Source organism: Actinia tenebrosa, unplaced genomic scaffold, assembly GCF_029948245.1.
Source record: "Actinia tenebrosa isolate PJP-AT-01 unplaced genomic scaffold, QUT_ActTen_1.0 PGA_scaffold5__44_contigs__length_20552954, whole genome shotgun sequence".
In the NCBI taxonomy this organism is placed as follows: Eukaryota; Metazoa; Cnidaria; class Anthozoa; order Actiniaria; family Actiniidae; genus Actinia; species Actinia tenebrosa.
This window is the reverse complement of record NW_028292582.1, coordinates 1,148,858-1,170,382: the sequence shown is the minus strand read 5'-3', so window position 1 is coordinate 1,170,382 and position 21,525 is coordinate 1,148,858. Positions and strand designations below refer to the sequence as shown.

General features: G+C 36.0%; 1 protein-coding gene and 1 long non-coding RNA gene across 3 annotated transcripts; both read right to left on the bottom strand.

Annotated features, from left to right (window-relative positions):
* Positions 1-472: 472 nt before the first annotated feature.
* LOC116294573 (uncharacterized) lies at positions 473-21,420 on the bottom strand. 2 transcript variants are annotated; one of them, XM_089038364.1, is made up of 8 exons: positions 21,226-21,420; positions 19,692-19,768; positions 18,125-18,235; positions 12,617-12,736; positions 12,333-12,404; positions 11,829-11,885; positions 2,836-2,947; positions 473-1,477 (listed from the first exon to the last, which is right to left on the bottom strand). In XM_089038364.1, the coding sequence occupies exons 3-8, from the start codon at positions 18,131-18,133 to the stop codon at positions 1,176-1,178; spliced, it is 672 nt and encodes a 223-aa protein (XP_088894490.1). In that variant the 5' UTR covers positions 18,134-18,235; positions 19,692-19,768; positions 21,226-21,420; the 3' UTR covers positions 473-1,175. The 2 variants fall into 2 exon arrangements, with proteins under 2 accessions (XP_088894490.1, XP_031558073.2); XM_031702213.2 differs by lacking the exons at positions 19,692-19,768; positions 21,226-21,420 and having other exon boundaries at positions 18,125-18,407.
* Positions 15,952-18,114, bottom strand: LOC148906264 (uncharacterized). Its single transcript, XR_004196946.2, has 2 exons — positions 16,809-18,114; positions 15,952-16,569 (listed from the first exon to the last, which is right to left on the bottom strand). It is a non-coding gene; the product is annotated as an uncharacterized LOC148906264 (long non-coding RNA).
* Positions 21,421-21,525: the final 105 nt, after the last annotated feature.

Genomic DNA, 21,525 nt, shown 5'->3' with positions numbered 1-21,525 from the left:
TATATTTGCTTATTTTTTTCTGATTGAGGGTTGATGAGAGGTCGATGAGAGGTCGATGAGAGGTCGATGAGAGGTCGATGAGAGATCGATGACTGGTCGATGTAAGATTACCTCCTCTCCTCCTGCTATCAGGCTATCAATAGATTAGCTTCTTGGCTATCAATAGCTTAGCTTCTTGGCTATCAATAGCTTAGCTTCTTGGCTATCAATAGCTTAGCTATCAGGCTATCAATAGCTTAGCTATCAGGCTATCAATAGCTTAGTTATCAATAGGCTATCGATAGCTTAGCTATCAGGCTTTTACTTTGTTCAGTTTTCTGGCGAAGGTTCAGCGCGATTTGAGACCGCTTAGTGTTTTTTTTTTAAAGAGCGGATTTTGAAAAAACCAACTAAACGGCCTCAAATCGCGCTGAAACTTCGCCAGAAGACTGAACAAATTGAAAGCAACAACTGCAGCAAGTTTTGAGGCAAATTGTCGAGTGAAACATTTAATTTTCGTAACTTTATCATAACTTCCATACATTCCCTTATAAACCATACAAAGGAACCTTGTTTGGACTGCTAGTGCTAAATTACACTAAATTTGTATGAGTATAGGTTGCAAGTGCTACAATAGCTTCAAGTATGGTTATAGTTATTTTTGTATTATTGAGCACATCAGCTTCATCGCGACCACCCCAAACAAAAATCGCGACGTGCACTTTGCAATAGACTGCCGTCAATCAAACACGTTGACATCGTTTAAACGCGTGTGTGATTCAAAAGGCGCCAAAACTTGTCGATTATTTACAAGTATTATGAGCCACACTCACCGGGCCTATCCGGGCCGATCCCAACGCGTGTAAATGACGTCAACGTGTTTGGTTGAAGGCAGTCCATTGCAAAGTGCACGTTGCGATTTTTGTCCGGGGTGGCCGCGTAGCAATGCAAATGGCGGTAAATGATTGAAAAACATCAATACCTATTATCGTGCTATTTTTGCTCTCCTGGAAACAGTTGTTTCAAAGCTTGATGCCTGCTTGAGCAGTGTTTTTCCAAACGAAGCAAAACTAACTTAATCCTCCAAACTAACTTATATGTAATCATAGATAACAACCCTAATCAGCCTTTGCCCAAGTAAGTCTTGCATGAAGAATGGGCTTCCTGTGCCGATGATGCATTAGCATCGCTAGATCTTAGTAACCGAAGCTATCAATATAAAAAGAATATCTAGGGTCATATGGGTGTTTTGGGTTCTTATATATTCTATATCGACCTTCATAGTGTCTAAGGTGAATACTCCCCCTGAAAATATAAACATCTCTGTTTAAAATATTAAGTTTCTGTACTTCATTTTCATAAAACTTGATCTCGACGACATAACGAGTCCTGCTGTAAATCCCTGGACTTGTAACTACCGTTCCTCTGTGTGTAAAGCAGTTTAACGCCAACTTATCTGGTTCCAAGTCGTGCGGGGAGTACGAGGTAAAGTACACTCCTACCGATAAAAAAAATCACGTACAATGTCATATGCGTGAGTATTCAAAGAACGTGGTCGTTGACCCCAAGCCTGACGTACGTGACATACAGATGGGAGTGAAAGGGAGTATGGGTAGAAATCACTGTTAGAACGATTAACTGCTAGGACTTTCGTTGGCCAGCGGGCAGCGTTGAAGAATGTTGTCTTGAAATAACTTAAGAGTTTCAAAATTAGGAAGGTCCTTAATTGAATATGTATAGGTAATCGTATGGCCGAGTAAAATTAAGGATTAATTTCACGAGCGTTTTTAAAGTTTTGAAATTGCACGATTTGCAAAGCGACAAGGGCAATTTCAAAACTTTGAAAACACAAGTGAAATTAATCCTTAATTTTATGACTGAGGAACCATACGATTAACCGTTTATCATATATAGGGCAAAATTCAACGAAAAAATCAGTCTTGAAACCAATATGATGTCCGTGCGTTGTCATTTATTCTGAACTACAAATCAAATGTAGTTATGGTTCAAAAGATTTTCATTCAGAATTCAAACGTGTTTCTTCATTATAAGTGCTCTCTTCTATCAAACTTTGGATAATAATACTTAAAGGTTTTCTCCTTTACAAAAGAATATCATAAATTACTGAGTTTAAACAATAATTATTTGGCAAGTTTCCCTTGGATCCCACTCGGAATGAACTTTTAAATCTTGAAAAAAAAGTGCTTCACCGAAAGAATAAAATATCCCGTCAAAACCCATAAAAACATGCATAAAACTAGATTCCTACCAACAAAGTTCTTAATCTGAATCAGAATCCATGCCAAAGGAAGTTTTAAGTTTTAAGTCCAGATCAAGATAATTGTGCTGAATTATTTCAGCGATGGCAATCAAAGTCACATTTGGAGCAGGTGAAGTTGTACACATTTGGGACTACTTTAGTAGCCTTTTCGAGGCCCATTTACGGGAAAATGTTTTCTTTCCAGTGTTCTCATTTTCGTTTGAACTTTTTATTTTTCTTATCGTCTGGCAATGCAAAACGGGAAGCCATTTTGAAAAGGAAAAGTTTGCAGTTTATGAGCGTTGCTAAGCAACTGAACTACCAATCATTTTCTAGTAATTCGGCCCCGAATTACAGAAAAAAGCCCTTCTTCATTAGCCAATCAACATCGAGTAATTTTGCCCCGTATATGATAATACTCATAACGACTTAACCATTTGCGAAACCCACAGACAAACATTTAATGCCATATATAACCGGCCGTTTCAATGGCTTCTACCCATACTACCTTTCGGTGCAGTTTTAGACTTTGATTTTTGACTGAATGACTGTAAACTTACTTGCCATGTATGTAGTAGTGTCTATGTACTACCTACCTGAACCGTATTTTCTATGCTGCGGCTGGGTGTTTTCATCCGAGGATTTGATTAGTCCATCGCGTTGAATGCCTCTAGCACCCCGATCGGTTGTATAGTGGTAAAGTGTGATCTAAAATAAATATCGAATCTTAAAATGAATAAAACTAATCATAATATAAATTTAGGCAATGCTTAACAGCGGAGCTCCCATGGGTTTAGACACAATTAAGATTAAACCTAAAGGCGAAAATAAAATTGGGAAAAATTCTATTTTTATTATTCCAGATAAAGATGATGCCCCCATGATGAAGACCAATAAAAAAAATCCAATCAAAATGTACTACATCCTTTTCTTTGCGATTCTTTATTTTCCATCTTACTACTCTCCCACTTAGAAACTTTTACAAGTGTCCACAACCCACCACTGACCAACCTCGCCAGGGGGCAAATTTTGTTCTTGAATTTTAAATTCTTCGCTAAAATTTTCTATGGGCGACATTTCAAGCTTTGAATTGCCCTACTTCACTATGACGTCACATCAAAACAATATTCAACAATCTATTGTTTAAACGCAATGGATCATGGTCGTCGGACGGGGTGAAATCAACGCAAACTAACCGAAAATTGTTCTAAATCCCGTATCTTTCCACAAAGAGAAGTAGAATAGCCAGCAAACGCTCAGAATATTTTTTAGTACATATTAACACACATTATATCTGAAAACCAGGCCATTTTAGATTAAACTGTTTCGCTAGGAGCAAATTAAGTTGAATTTTCTATTGGATTTGGCGATTCTATCCCCGACATAAACAAGCAGTGACGTCATAGTGAATTAGGTCAATTGATGGTTAATTTTACTCGAAAGGGTCAGAAGATAGCTATCAGATAGAAAATGTTATACAATTTCAGGTTCAGTGAAAATTACCTTGGATGTCTTTCATTAATTAAATCCAATTTTTGGAGTTTTTGTTCAGGGCGAAATAATGCTAAACAGACTTTTAAAAACTGGTAAAAAAATATCCGAGCAAAATGTAAGCCTACTTCTATTTCTTTTACATAACGATGCTTGGATATCCACATTATAAAGAGTTTTATACTTATCGATTATGAAAAGGTTCCTTTAAATGGATGTGAAGAAGTCGCTCCCTCATGGTCTCATAAAGGTCACATCCAGTAAAAGGACCTTATTGAGGCTGCGATTCAACTATTAGGGTGGCTGGACCCCCTCACGCTTGACCGCTACCTTCCACTTTTGGAACGCTTGTGCATAAACGTGTTTTATCCGATTGCAAATCTTTTTTGCACATAAGTCATATAAAGATTGAATTAATGTTTGATGCAGTTTTTAGTGAAATCAGAAGTCATAACACGTGATTATGATGAAATATTTGTTTTCATTTAGAAAATAATTTTAGCCTTGCAAGAGCGTTCAACACTAAAATGCTTCCTACCACATAATTATGTACTAGATGCCTCCATTTGTAGGGATTTTTGAAAAAATCTATCTAGCTTATTATGAGATATTTGAGATTATTTAAATATAGTGCATAATCTACTTCAAAACTAAACAATGGATTTCATACGGCCGATATTGATATTTCAGAGCTATATATTCACAAAAGTCATTGCTCATTTAGTTTTACTCTGTATCTAGTTTTAAAAGGAACATTTTGAAGGTAATCGACTTATGCGATTTTGTGAAAACGTATAGTGCAGAAGACGGGGTAAACATTTGATGCGCACTTTTCATCGCAGTGTTCTAGTCAATCTTACTAGATCTTCCATTATTCTAAAATTCGTTGATCATTTCTCTCAAAACTACGTCAGGATACAAATTAGAACTTAAACTAATATTACACAAAATTGCAAGACTATTGAACTCATTTAAAGCGATCTAAAGCGAACGAGAAATAAAGAAAACATTGATCGTTTCCCAACGATTTGATGCTCTGGGGATTCTATTGTTTGCTAATGACCATAACACCAAATTCTTTCGCACCATGCACGGTCTGATCTCGCTTGGCCGCTTTCCGATTTACTCCCGAAGCATGGTAATACACAGTTGTAACAAACGTCCCACGTTTGAATAAAAAAAACTGCGTATTACCAATTTCGGCCGTATGAAATCCATTGAAATCCACAAATATTTCATCATAATCACGTGTTATGACGTCCGATCTCATTAAAAACTGTATCAAACACTAATTTAATCTCTATGTGCAAAATAGATTTGCAATCGGATAAACACGTTTATGCACCAGCGTTCCAAAAGTGTAAGGTAGCGGTCAAGCGTGAGGGGGTCCAGCCACCTTTTAAACCACATTCGTCCATTGCCTTTCCGTTTCATCAATTTTATTCATAGATTTGTGTTGGTATTACCAAAACATATAACGTTTTGATTATGGAAAATGTGAAAAAGTCGTTCTCTCGCTAATGAAGTTCACATCCAGTAAAAGAACTTTTGAGGCTCCGATTCAACTTTTAAATCATGTTATGTTAGTCAATTCAGTCTCTTTTTTATGTATTTAATATATTTTTTTCTTTATATTTGTTTAGTTTTATTTTTATTTTGCGATAACCAAAAGACATACTTTTCGATTATAAACGAGGTCCCTTCAATGGATGTGGAAAATATTTTTTTGTGCATTTGCAATAAATTTTGCTATGAGTAAGTATGGCGCTCCCCTATAACATGTAACGACGACGAAATTAATTTAGTGTATAGAATATAAGACTGAGAATCCAAGTTCATCAAAAGCTCTTGTCAGCCAACTGCTCCCAAACAGTTTCAAGGCAGGAAAACACAGCTCGACTTTGCTTAACAAGGGCGCTAAGACAGACGGATTGGGTCATAAATACGTGTTCGTTTCAGTTACTCGTAGATTTCAAATTGACAAATAAAAGAATCAAGTTCAGTCTCGACTTTAAACCATTGTTGGGTGGTCATCCATGCGAATTCGGGAATGGGCTATTGATGTATGTTTGATAAGATATTTGTGAATACTAAATAGAGTTTACTTGTGTTATATGGACACGTCCTTTCAAACCAACGGTCTTTCTGGTTTGAATCAGCCGTACCATGTGAATATTTACCGCTGTACTATCCGTGCCAAGCAGCGCCGGCGTCGCTTCGTTAGCGATTAAATTTGATTAAAAAAAGAGTAAGAGTAATCGCTAACAAAGCGATGCCGTCTCTTCTTGGCACGAATAGCACAGCGGTAAATATTCATATCGTACGGGCTAATTCAAACCAAAAAGGCCGTTGGTTGGAAAGGACGTTTCAATATAGCTTTCTTTCGAAATCAGATTTGCTGGAAAGTATCTCTCAAGAAAGCGAGTCCAACGTATATCATTGCACATGGTTCTATTCAAACACTATGGAAATGTGCGGCTGTGCTACCTGTGCAAAATTACCTATCCCTAAATAAGTTAATATTGACCTTAGATCGATCTCGCTGACTCCTGTTTTAAGCAAAGTTCTAGAGAGTTGTTTTCCAATGTCTTCTAATCTACATCAAACCTTATATTGATCCACTCAGTTTGAGAATGCCAAAAACTGTTCAACTACTCACGCTCTAATTCACCTGATTCACAACTGGTTAGAGGCTGTAGACTGCCCTCAAGGTATAACTATCACATCCTGCATGATTGATTTCTCCAAAGCATTCGAGCATATAGACCACAACATTCTTCTTCTGAAGCTGCAGGTGCTAGGCGCGCGTTTCCCCAATTTTGTTAAATTGGTGCGCCAGTTTCCTACAAGACCGAAACCTACGTGTCAAGCTGTGTCAAGTGAAATCATCATGGCGACGGATAAATGTTAGAACACCTCAAGGCCCACTTTTCGGCCTACTTTTCTTCCTGGTTATGATCAAAGATCTGGACTTTAATACCCCGATATATCAAGATCGTTCCCTACATCATCCATGGGCTGTAGGAGAATATTTGATTTGTGAAGGGGAAATGCTTGTTAGTAGACCAAATATATCACAAATTACTCACTTGGATCCTTCTATCCATATTTTATTGCTTGTTAGATGAATAAACATGAAATTCAATAGTGTTTTTACCTCCTTTTCCTTCGCTAAGACTCGCTATTGCTGTTATTGCTGCGCCTAGTGCAATATCTTATTAGGAAAGACAACAGATACGTCATTAACACAGGGAGCCCATTTTCTGTTGTATTCTGCTTTACTAAATATTAAGAGGGTAAGTCCAAAGTACAATTTCATCGTACTAACTTGATGCCAGATGATGACGCGCCATCTCCATAAAAGGCAACTACCCTCTCCCCTTCATCTATATAAGGAAACTACCCTGTCCCTTTCATCTAAATAAGGAAAGCATTGTTCGTTTGTTTTCAAAATTATTCGAGGGGTTTACCTGAACGTAATGAATTGTTCGCTTGTTATACGGATTATTTTCGAGATATTTTTCTTATTAATTAATTGTAAATGTACCAATCTCACTATCTGAAGATCATGAACGAATTGAAACTCCTGTCAAGAGCCATTTCTATGGATAAATTGCAGGCGTTGAGCGTCTAGGTTTAAGCTGTATTTATGAACACGTATCGCCGTTTAAAAAAAAATTGATTTAAAATGGTTAGAGTTTATACATGAAATCTCATATTTTGGATGCTTCTTACAGCCTGCATGAAGAGTTCATTAGTGTCTAGTGCTTTACTTGTACTTAGTAAAATGCATAGCAGTATTCGTATTTCCGATTTATTTAAAGCTGAGCTGAGCCGTCTGTATTTTTAAAACAGTAAACAAATGATGTTAGCGACGATGTTAGCTCGCCATATCTTAATTCATGCACTAAAACATTCTTTTAAAGTCCTCAGCAGTAAACATGTTTAATTCTTTGTAAGAAGAACGTTTTATTGACAGCAATTCAAGTGATGATATAAGATAAGAAGCAATACTTGTATTAGGATCGAGAACATTTTAATTGACTACAACGACAAGAACAGTTGATTGTTGTTTTCAAAGGAGTTTGCAAAACGAATTTTGGACCCGTAAAGCTGAAACGAGTATGATGACGAAACAACTGCATCGAGCTCAAAGCAATTCAAAGTGATCACGTTGTACATAATTCATACATCTCATTGGTTAAGAGGGGGCAACGCCCACTTTGGGCCTACACTCTTAATTTTTAGTAAAAAGAAAATACAACAGAAACTGGGCTCCCTGCTTTAATGACGTATTTGCGATTAATCTTAATAAAATATAGCGGGCTCATTAGTAAGACAAAGATTGCGGTTAGAATCGAAGAAAACTATTAAAGGAGGTCAAACGACAATTTAATTCATGTTTTTTCATCGAAGACTAACCTAACAATCAATAAAACAGAGATAGACAAATCCATGTGAGTAATTAGTGATTTATTTGGTCTACTAACAAGCATTTTCCCCGTCACAAGCCAAATATTCTCCTACAGCCCATGCATCATCACTTCAAGAGACAATGAACAGTATCAATGATTGGACCAAGTCCAATAATATGCGCTTTAACGTAAAGAAAACAAAGGTGTTTTGCATATCCTTCCTCAAGAATCCCTTGTCAATCAATAATCTATCATCTTCTCTGGCACCAAAATTGAAGTTGTAGATCACTTCAAAATTCTTGGTGTGACCATTTCCTCAAACGTGTCCTGGAACGCTCACGTCGAAAACATCTTTGCTAAAGCAAGTAAACGTTTATATGCCTTGAGAGTCCTAAAACGCTCAGGAGCTCATACAGAAAATGTCATCGCTGTTTATTATTCTCATCACTGGTCATTGTTCATTTACTCGCCCTGTCCTGGATATGCATGCCAAGTATGGCACTTTTCGCTTCCACAATTGTTAACTGATCAAATTGAACAAGTCCAACGACGCGCAATGAGGATTGCCTACGCCTATAGATCGAACAGCGCCACACTCAACCTTACCAGCCTTCCCACGATTCATCACCGCAGGCTGGACCAATGTCAACGTTTTTATAAGAATGCCTTGCAGCAAAAAAACAAAAAAACAATAAGATTAAACTACCTCCTTTGCGTAATTCTCGAACTTTTGATTTATTCCCGTGCTGAACTGAACGTTTTGAGAATAGTTTTATTCCCAAATGTGTCTGTATTTAGGACAATATGTAGATGGACATAGTATGTATAAATATGTAAATATATAATATATGACCAACGTCTATCGAATCTTAATTGATTAATTAATTTTAGATTGTAATTTCAAGTTTTTCAAACCCGCGAGGGTTTGCCATTTGATATTGTTAATAAGGTTATTAATAATAAATCCTACGGTTTAGTATCAACGAATAACTGAAACAAACATATATCAATTGAATTCGAAATCTACGAATAACTGAAACACACATATACAACCAATCTTTCCCAGCGCCCTTGAACTGTTAATGCTGTTAATGTTAGGGGGGAAAGTAGACATCCCTTATATAGAAAAAAATAAGAATCCTCATTTTTTTGGATTAATAAATTCGCTTATAAAAATGATAAGTAAATAAATATTAAAAAGATCTGAGACTAGAGGAAACGAAGAAGAAGAAAAGATTAAAGTCATACTCTTAATACGGTAGGAACCGAACCCACGTCCACCAAAGTTAATTCCATAATTAATTCCAAAATACAGAAGAAAAAAATAGTGCCTTCATGCCATACCCCGAGACATCCGCTGTGTCGTCGTATGGACTTCAGACATGACGGCAATTAAGGCCCTCTGCCCTTGGGTGTACGGATTACGCAGGATTGTGTTCTAGCCGAAGCAACAGGGGAGAGACTAGCCGGCCCCCAGATCATATCTACAGCTAATTCCTTGCACTCTGCCACGCACTGGCACGGTGATTTGAAGTGGAAAATAATCTAGTCTATCTGGTGCTTTGTTTTCATGGCTATAGTTGTACCAATTTCCTGAAATCGTGGTCCAGTGTAAAAAAGTGGGCTTTCAAGACACTGAATCAAGCACGGTTGAGTGAGATTAGTACTTGGATCGGTGACCTGAAATTTATAGTTACCCAACACTGTTTTTGAATATATTTTCATTTTATTTATTTTCATTTAAAGATACTTGAATAGATATAGGCCTTATAAATGATTTTTCAACTTATGATCCGCCATACTGTAACCCATTCCTAATGTCTACCTACTGAAAATGCTTTGAAAAGTCGTTGAACACGAACAGATTAGCCGTATTCCTTTTTGTTTAAGTGACGGCTTTAATGCTTTTATCAAGTATTTCAAGTGAATGAGAAATGATTCTTTTAGGCAAATGGTATGTAAAAAAAACCTTTTTTGGGAGTAGAATTAAAACATGAAGTTCACACCTAGAAACATAATTTTCCAGTCAAGGCTAAAGTTTCCCGCGAAAAATGTAAGCCTATAGTCAAATATAAGCTCATTTTGCCTAATCATGCAGGCTGGCTGCAAATGCTGCATGAATCGCGAATACTTTGTATACTATGTATTCCTTTTTATTTTTCATTCAATATTTTAATAAATTATCTAAGTATAGAAATAAGCTTATTAAAACTGTTGAATAAAAGTCTTCTTTGTTTTGCCAATAGCATCCACTAGGAGGCCAACATGTACGTAAACTATCCGGATAGTTGGTTAAAAACAACCGAATTCTTGAAGATTGATAAGCTACTAAAATAAAGGGCAAATATTTTTTTCGTAATATGAACCCCTTTTTAAATTTCATCAAGCGTTAAAATAAATTATCTATAGAAATATTAAGACTTTTGAGAGAGTGTCTTTGATTTGTCGATTTGTCGAACGAAACCTGCTTTTCATAAAAATATACGATTGTTCGCTAAAAAAACACGCACTTTAATTCTTAAAGGATACTTCTTAGATGCATCTTTGACTACATAAAATTGTATTTTTCTGTTTTTGGGCTTAAAATTGTCCCTAAGCGATGTCACTTTTCGGTGCATTTTCAGGTAATTTTGCTTTGAAATCAAGCAAAATCCCCGTGGCGTGTACGAACGTACGGACGGAAGCGACGTATAGTAGTCAAGCCATGAAAAATCAACTCGATGGGTTCCATTACCAATGTTTCTTACGTATGGTGCTCGGCTCGCGCGGGCTCTCGGCTAGCGCGGGCTCTCGGCTCGCGCAGGAGCTCGGCCAAAAATTTTTGCTTTGATGCGAAATATGAGATATTTCAATAGATTTAGTTATTGGTTATTACTGAATTTTGAGCAAAAGACCACCTTCACAACCTTCAGTGATACCTTCGAATTTTATCGATACACTGAAACAGCCTAAAGTGTGGATCAAAGTCAGGTCACGGTTAACTAACAGATCGAATTGGAATTTAGCGCATTAGTTTTTACGGAGGGAGGGTAGGAAAACCCAAAACGGAAAACCCTTTGAAAATCCTTCAAATTAAGAGAGTTAACTTACAAACGAAATGCGAGTGTAGGGCGCCCACCTTCATGCCCCCGCCCCTCCTTCCTTTGAAAAATCCTGGCTACCCCACAGAAGTTGTTTATGAGACAAAGTTACCGGTACTAATAATGGTCGATTGAGATTGAGAATAAATATAATGAAATTTCTTTGACGTTTGGCAATGCCGCTAACATCATTATCAAAATAAAGTAATAACAGGGGCATAGCCAGGATTTTTCAAACAGGATGCCAAAATCCGCCATTTTGTTTGGGTCCCCGAAACGCCGAAGAAAATAAAATAAAATAAAATAAAATAAAAATAGAAGAAGAAAAATAACCTTTAATTTTTTAAAAGTTTTAATTTTGCAAAACTTAGAAAAAATAAATAAATTACCGTATAAATTCTAAAAATTGCTTCCAAGGAGAGGGGGAATCGTCCCGTACGCTCTTAAACAATCTATGTAAACATTACTATAATTGTTACCGGGAACATTTTTTGTTAAATTTATTATTGAAGTAGCTTCTTAAAATGGAAATTGATGAATTTGAAATGAAAATGATCACAACCCACAGACGTTCATTAGATCTAGATCTACCAAGGAACTTACTTTTCCATCCCGCGTTCTTGGAATTCGACTTTCGCGCAGAAGATGACCACCCTGTAACTAAGAGAGTTAGACTATGTTATTTTTATGGCAATCAAAACTGAACTGACAAATTAAAGGTTTATCAGTAAATGTTTGAACTATACCAAGAAGAGGGATCAAAAACGATATGGCGGCTATGTAAGTGACATTGACAAAGGAAGCTCATAACACAAATTTGTGGTTACAGTGCGCAAGGAGGCTGGGCCCTAAGTGTTTCCATGGCAACAACAAAAACGATATAAAATAATATTACTATTTACTATTAACAACAAAATGCTCAAAATGCATTAGATCTTGGCCATCCCCTTTTACAAAAAAATGGAAGAGCTAGTGGAGCCCATAATTTTATGAAATAATCATCAAAAAGAGATAGGGGAGGAGATTGGCCTCTGAAATGTTATGTAAACTGAAATTAAGATCTGATGAATACATAGGAATGAAGTAAACAATATAAAACTGTGTTACCTCTAGTAAACCGAGCCTCTGCAACTTCTGCCATTCTAGATCTAGATTCCTACCTTGACGCTCTCTTGTTGCCTATTTAGTAAGTAATTAAACCAAAACTTCCCAGGTCAAAATAAATTATTGTGTAATAAATAGTTAGTAATATGTAAATGAGTGTGTGAAAGTGTGTGTCCAAAGGTGGGTGTTTGGGTGCATAGGCCTAGGGAGTTAAAGCTGAGGGGTGGAGATGAGTCAGACATCCGGAGACAACAAATGAAGAGAGACACTGTAAAAAAGGTTTTCACCTTTTGCTTAACGATCTTGCCCTTCCCACGTGGTCTTTCCTTGTTTTGATTGTTTTCTGGGTTACGCCATTGGAACCATGCGACAATAAAAATGATGACAGCAATAATGGCGAGGATTATCTGAAAAAGAGGAATATAGTAAAAAAAAACTTTTCTCTTAATGTTTCTATTTATTGAGATCTTTCATTTGCCTAGTAGGATATCTAATTGGTTTTGCGCTGGCTGTCAGCATTCTTAATAATAAATAATAAATCACTTTTATTTAAGTGTTTAGTCGTTCTAGCGATTTCGCACTAATTGGGGACACTTTTCACTCACACGCACTACCACTACATTTAGTATTCTATGCACACAACGCTCAACTCACATGTTGATTTTTATGGAGGGAGGAAACCGGAGAACCCGGAGAAAACCCTCGTAGCATAGGAGAGAGCAACACATTTGAAATAGGCTCGTACCTAGTACGACGTTTGCTGCAATTAAGAACGACCCTAATAGGTTCGAGTCCAGCATACGTTCGACAAGCCAAGTCGGACATTACGAACTCTGGAGCGACTTTGCGTGCCGAACTAAATTCATAAATTATGAAAAATAGTAAATCAATCATGCAAGTCGCATGACTTACACCAAAGCCGTGAAAACAACCACTCCCCCACCTCCCAAACACTCAATTTCCGGATACGCGTGGACGAGGCCTTAGTTGAACTTCCACCGAAACTATGTTAAATAGGTTCGGTGCGACGTTAGTCCGACGTTTGCCCTGGGCCTTAAAGACTCTGATACTAGTAAACCGTCCCTACCAGGGTCTGGTTTATCATTACTCGAGACGTCACGAAATACTTTATCAGTAGTTTTGGAAGCTCTAAATCCTCCATGCATGTTGAAACCAGGTCCCTGCCAACAGGGTCTTGTTTATAATAAATGCAGAACAGAAAAATGAAAACGAAAAATATAAAAAAGCTTAAAATTCAAGTATTTTTTGCTGCTTACTTTGACTGTTATTTTCTTTACTTTTCTTTTCTTTTCTCCCCCCCCCCCCCCCCCCCCCCCCCCGTTTTTGTGTCTACTGCAAATTAATTAGCAGTAGACACCTTGCCATCGAGTTTACCCAGATATACTTCATATTCTATTTGACTTGCGAAAAATATAGTTAAATGACATACGATATAACTGACATAAAGTTCCTCCCGGTGTAAGGGTTGTAAAACTTCGGATTACTTTCGGATCCCACGTGCAAAGCTAGCGGCGCATGGCGAGGATAGCCGATGTTATCCGAAGTCCAGCGTACTGGCTTGTTAGCTTGGCTGCTGTGTTTGCGACTGCTTACGACTTACGACTGGGAAACGTTTGACTAACGTGTCAAACCATGATTCGGTAGGATTCAGTGATTTCTACAAGGTAATCGCAGCCATTTTTGTAGTGAATTTTCACGAACTGTTTTTGGAACAAGCGTGGAATGTGTCAAGTGTTGTTTAATTAAAGTGCTTTCAGGTATTTGCAATATCTAGAAAGAATTTTATCGCAAAAAACGACCACTGAATTGGCGTGTTGTGCTACACGAAGCATGTCAACAATGTCGCTTCATGAACGATTGTTACAGAACCGATGCGATGTGAAACTGACCCACGGATTGTTACAGTGACAATATTTGAGCCCTTTAAGGAGGCTCTGGGTAGTTTTGGTCTGGTACACCTAGCCGCATTGAAACGGCTAAAACTTCGTCTTGAATAACTCGATCTGCAAGCACTTTTCACACAATGTCAGGAAAGGATTAAAGGTTTCAAAAATGACAAATCAGTTTAAAGCGGCCTTTTCATTATGACGTAATGATGACATAGAAATCGACTAAACTTTTAAAGCGACTTGCACCCGTCGATAGTATTCATCAGGGCACCCAACATATTGCAATGTGAAAAAAATGTATGAGAGCGTTTCCCAAATATTACGCGATGAATATTTTCATGGACTTTATAAACTAATTACGATTTTGAGACGGCAATACCACAAAATATTGACGGCTAGTTGGGAGAAAATATATTCCGTATTGTGGCGGAGTCGCGTAGCGACGGAACTAGTGTGTTGTCATTGTGATCTAGTCTAAGGATACAGTCAGATCGATCGCTAATTGGTTCATTTGAATTTGGATATAGTAGACGCAACTTACAAGTGTCTGGCTTCAAGTATCTGAATTGGATACAGTGACAAAAAGAGACACCCCTACCTCCTTCGCACTCTGCTTTGATTCTTGTAATCTCAACACCTATCAAGTACAGAACACTTAACAGTGAGTATCAATAACGCTCCTTTTGTTCCGAATTATGCTGTTTCGCGTGGACAACCAGTCGCGCGCAGAGAGGACTGCTCGCCCTTTGATATTGGTATTGTATTTAGTGATGTTTTTAGTCATTCAGATGCCAGAAAGATGGAGTTTGTGGAGAACGTTTGGAGACCTCGTGGAGACCGCCGCGGAGAGAATCCTATAATCACTGGAGAGTGGAGGAAGATATCGTCGATTTAATCCAGATTGGCTTAAACAATATCCTTGGTAAGTCCACTCTAAATACCTTGATGGGGCATTCTTTCTAACATGTGTGTTACAGTAAAAACCCGCATAAAAGAACAAGTGGGTTAAGAACACCCAGCCTGAATTTGGGCATTTTAAGTACCATGTAAATAAGAACACAATCAGCCTGAAAAATTAAAAAGTGTTCTTAAAATAATAAGATCAATATTTATGTGCTAGACCTGTTTTGCAGCACAGTAATAGAGTTTAATTCAATTCAATTCAATTTTATTTTAAATTTATATAATTACAATAACATAATTAGAAATGACTAATCAGGGTTAATTTATTCTTCTACTGTTTTGATACAGTTATTACAGTCAAGATTTTTTTTAATAACATTTTTGAACTTACACATTGATATCATCTACTTGTGTTGGTAGTCTATATAGAAACACTGTTATATATATATTAGAAATATTTATTTTAGGAACACCTTAAGAACACCTTCAGGCTGATTTTGCAGTAAACACCCGTTAAATAAGAACAAAATCAGCCTCAACTCCAAAAAAAGTGTTCTTTTATGCGGGTTTTTACTGTATTTGGCAATCAGCGAGATAACCGAAAGCTCGACAAGTTAGTGAAATCCCCGTAAACAAATTAGACAACCGCTCAGGCTCGCTTTCAAATTCACTGCCAAGAGAAGAAACAACCACACATGTATTTTCCAAACCTTGTAATTTGGTTCAAAAGAAAGTAGGTTTCTTTGCATATATCATTATCAATATATATTATATATATATCATCTATAATATTATTATTCAGACGCTAAAAATTCTAATTCTGTTTTAATTTCGTTGTCAAATAGATTTTGGATAATGCTTGGATATATAGAAACTTCATGGATCCCACTTACTAGATTTAATAAACCACCAAATGGTGAGTACAACTTTTCATATATTTACTATATGAGTCTGGTCCTTTTCGAGGGTGGAACTAGTCAGCCCAGATCCTGGATCCACCCCTGACACAAGCACTTTTTCACTGCTGTCGTTTTGAACAGAAAATTTTTTTTCTTTCAAAAACGTACCAAGAAAACTTGAAATAGATGTAAAATGTATATGTTTCCGAAACCAACTTGGACTGAGGACGACTTGGAGCTTCCAAATTTTCAAATATCATCTCAAATTACTACTCCCTCCGGTTCAAAGCCTTCAAATACCATATCAAAGTCATCAAATGTCACGGCTCGTAACTCAGCTGCCTCTGTTTCTGTCAACGATGAATTAATGGGTGACAAAAAGCGAAAATCAAGTATTGTTGTTCTTGAGGATGATGAAATTGCTGGCATATAATTCCTCTGGCAGTATTCACAGCTCTAAGAGTTCCTCCACAGTAGTAGAAACTTCATCTCAGCGACAAGAAGGACGAGCACGTGCTCCCTGCCAACCTGTTGAATAATTCAACGTTAAACAACTGTCAAACAAAGAATGACTTTGTAAATCATTGTAAAAAGAGTAATTTTATGGATGTAAATTAAAGGTTTACAACTATGAATATTTGAAGCTCATTTGCTTAGTACAATTGTAAACCCTTTTTGAAATTCACTCGCTTTTGAAAGCACAACAACACTGCTGCTTTTTAGATAAATATTTTGAAACGAACATTTTTTTATCGAGAAAAACTTACCTTTTGTTAGCTTCCCTCATTTTTTTCCAGTGATAAACTTGAATTTTCATGAGTTTGATGAAGAATGTACAAAATGTAAACGAATTTGATTTCAACTTTGCTTGAATAAAATAATCTTTATTCAACACTAGCTTGTTTCTTATTGGCTGACAAGAACAATGAGCTGTCAAAGCTGTCAAAATAAAATATTGTCGTCTCAAAAATATAAGAAACTATTTAGTGAATCGCGAACTATTATTTCCAGCGTGTCAACTTTATTCCTTCAAAATTCGGGACTTTAATTTAGTGGATTCAATATTTTTAGTAGCTAGAATATACGTACGGGTATAGACACTGTCCTTAATGAGTATGAATCACATTGTGACTTTCTTTCTAACGTTATGGATTTTTTGATATGAAGCTAAATGACCCCATTTGTTATCAAAAGCGATAGAAAATATCGTTGAAAGCGACATTAAAAAAATCGTCGAACGATTTTTTTCTAGGTGAAGTCACTAGAAGATGCATCTTTTATAAATATTCTACTTTAATTTCATATGCATTGAAGGGTTTTAAGGCAGTCGAATATAAATAAGTACGCTCACAACTATTTTCGCTCACGGCTGCTTGTTTATTATTCAAATTTGACTTCCGTGTTATTCCTTGTCGTGTGCTGTTACTTGTGAGCGTACTTATTTTATTTGACATAATAAAAAGGCCGCTTCAAACTAATTTATCATTTTTGAAACCTTTACTCCTTTCCTGACATTGTGTGAAAAGCTTTTACAGATGGAGTTATTCAAGACGAAGTTGTAGCCGTTTCAATGCAGCTAGGTGTGCCACACCAAAACTACCCAGAGCCTCCTTAAGGGATAACTGAGCTCCATAAGCAGAATATTAAGTGAATATTCTACGTACACATGATTCAAAAATGCTGCTGTGTATCTATCAGCAGTAGACACGTACATGTTCTCATATTTTTAACAGATTGTGCTCTTTTCCGTTTGTTGCGTGACGGACGGCAACACAACAGTAATAATGTAATTAAGTCAGCTCGCTCAAGTCGTGGTCAAAATAACAGTTTCGAATAACTTGTGAATTTAAATTCTAAAACATGCATCTTTCTACAAATTTTTTCATAATTTTACGAATGGGGGAACTCTTTATTAGCCGAATAGTTGCTTGAAAGCTTAGAAAAGTCATTCAATCCAGCAATGGTCAGCTTCATTTGAGCTAGTGATCATCACGAGTTCACAGAGCGCCGAACGCCGGACACTTAAAAAATTTGAGACTCATTTTTGAGCAATCCTGGAATCGTATGGTAAAATAACACATACCTGATCCATATAGGTTGAGCAAAACGGGTTACAACAGCGAATATATTCTTGAAAATATGCTTTCTCGGCTGGTGGAATGATGGAGTTCCTTCTATTATAATTTCTTTAGTCCTGTAGGGAAACCAAGTATTTAATACCTTTACAAGATGTGCTTTCAGTTGGGTTCTCGGTTCTCTAATAATATTTCAAGAATTTCTATAATTCTTATCCAAAAATTTCTATAACTCAATTCCGAGAATACAGGTACTAGGTCAGCAAAACCTGAATTCCAAGAATTGAGTTGTTTAACTCGAAATGGAAGCCACAGGTAGCCCAAACCATTAACTCAAGGAAACGAATAATATATTTTAAGGTGGCTCGACTCTCGCTATAGACATAAGTGAACATAATTTTTCGTACACTTACTATACATAAACTAAGGTTTACAATTTAGAATTAATTTAGAGTTTTTCTTGAATCGAAATTGTGATGTCCTTGATTTTACATCACGCCAATTACCTCAAAATCCAGATCTAAAATTTGTAAGCGATTTATTAAACTTTGTAGACCAAATGTTTTTCCTATGATATGAGAAAATTTAAAGGAATTCTACGAGGCCGTTCTAGAGTAAAAACGGAACAATTATTCAATTCAGAATAAATTTATAAAGGTCGTTACTGTACTAACTCTACTAACTTATTTATGATACTGCATGGTTACTGAAAGAAAAGTGACAGTTTTTTTTGTTTTTTTGTTTTTTTGTTTTTTTGTTTTTTTGTTTCAATTAAAGCCGAGACGTGTTTCAGTGTTCTGCGAAAGTTCTGCGAATTTTTTTTGATCGCCGTTGAGACGACTTTGAGTAAACTAAAAAAATTTCTCTTTTAAATCAAAATTTTGACTTTTACGCTGCTGATACTGTTTCTCAAAATCTTTAATTCGTTATTTAAAATTCAACCCTGAATCTATTAGCTATATAAATTTCAAAGGTATCAAATCTTTTTAAGATTTCATAGAAAATTATTACAGTCCTAGGTTTGCTTCCTCTACTCGCAGTCGTTAGCTTTGTCAATGCACTTCCGTTTGTTTTTTGTTTTTTTCGTTAAGGCTTTAAAATCGCATACCTGAATGCTTTTCTCATAAGTTCCTCATGCGGAAAACGCAAATGAATAAGATTATAGTCATGCTGGTAAAAGAGTGATGATGTCTTGTTCAACACTGAGAGTCTTAAGACCTTCTTGGCGTTTATTTTATCTTATCTTTTTATTTTTATTTTTTTTTTTCGTTTAGATGAAGTGAAAAACATGGTTGAATAAAAAACAATTTTGTAAAAACATCACCTTTTACCAACATGACCATAGTTAAGCAATTCCAATTTTTCGCACAAGGCACCAGTGCGAAAAGCATGCAGGCATGCATATTTTAAAGCCTCAATAATATACGATCAGCAAACGAAACAACTCAGAGTAGAGAATGCAAATATTGCAATGTTTAAAAAAAAAATATTTAGGAACTTTAGAAAGCCTCAATTCCTTTATAATTTATTTATAAAAAAACTAAGATATAACGCGCACTCTGATTGGTCGATTACCGTTTTATATGACTCAACATAGATCGTGAGGTAATGACGTCAGCAACGCAAGCGATGTTTTGTTTGTTTCTTTGTTTCTGAAAAAAAAAAATGGAGGACTTTAAAGACTTTTTTTATTTCAATTTTGACATTTTACCTGAAGAAACAAACCCAAAGGAAACTAAAGAAAAGGAGGAGACAAAAGCAGACAGCCCCCAGCTGCAGCAAGATCGTTTTGTTTCTCTATCTACTAGTGAGAAAAACAAACTTCTTGAAAGGTGAACATCATGTAAATGACAGGGAAGATAAAGAGTATTTATAAGTTGTTTATTTTTGACAACCAAATTTACACATTTATACGCATTCAGCACAAATGAAAGCTTTATTTTCATCCACTGACAAGTTACTCAAAAAAAACATTTCTACATAAAAAGTGAACATAATTAAGCTTAATTGATTTAATCAGATATGATTTAATTAAATATCAAATATCAAATATGATTAAACTTCAAACTAACAGAACCAAGACATTCTAATCTTTTTTCTTCTTTTTTGAAGAGTGGAGTTATCAGAAAACTGAATTGGAAGAAATGACGGAAGCTCAGCTCGATGAGAGTCTCAATGACTTTTACTACGAAATTCGTACTAAAAAAGGCGAAGAGTACTGTCCTCTCTCATTTCCTTTCGAAATGCGATTGAAAGGTATTTAAATAACCCATCTTTATTATAAACGAGTGCTGAAACTTAAGAGGGGATGTCAGCAAAAATCGAACAATTTTGAAATTTTGTGGCAACGGTCGAAAAATCGATTTCGCTCATATTCTAACCTTAGGTAGACCTTATTCTAACTAGAACCACTATGTAGTTTGTTTTTAAAAATATCGCTTATTTTACGAGAAAAACGAGAAAATTGATTTTTGCGGATTTCAGCCTTTTGACGGCGGAAAGAAATCGACTACTTCAGAGCCTTCGCGTCGCAAAGAAAAGTAATTCAGACATATAAAACCATTATAATCTTATCAATTGGTATCTAAACTTGTTTTAGGATAATGTTCAGCTATCTCAGTTTCCTTTTTCAAGACGAAAAAAAAATTTTTTTGACCCATACATTTTACAATACCAAGAGTATAGAAAGTTTTAAAAAATATTTTGGTATGTGCTATATAAAATAATGGGCTAAAATTTGGGCTAGTTAAAGTTAAGATGCTATATAATCTTATTCCACTGAAATTTGGTTGGGTAAATTATTTATCGCGTAAATAAAAAGCTTGAAATTCTTAAAAAATTCAGCGATTTCTCTGTCGGCAAAGATCAGTCGATATCAATAGTTCTGCACAAACAACGCAATAAATCCGAGTTTGTTCGTTTTTCGAGCAATAATCTAAAGCAAAAATACTTTAAAAGGCCTAAGTTATTATTTTTAAGATAACGAAGAATCTTTTGAGGCTCAGATTCAAACACGCTTTGCTATTCGCGACTGAGAAGTGGACTGAGTATTGTAAGCAAACTTGAATAACTAACAAAGTGTCTAACGATTGCAGTAGGGATTGCTCACCATATTTTCGGATTACTTCAGACTATTCTGCTTTAACCGTTGAATATTATTTATAGTTAGGTGAAGAATAAGTAGTCGTTCTATTTTTCTTGCTCCTACCATGATAAATTGGGAAAGGACGGTAATCTGAGATGTAAACATGTAATCCACAATGCATGCCGCTTAAAACAATACACGTCACCAGTGACACCAAACTGACAGTGACATCTGATTATAAGATATCGTCGTGTGTTTCATATTTTTGAGATGAATTTCCTAGGTAACTGAGGATAAACTAACAAACTTTTGGTTGGAGGAAGC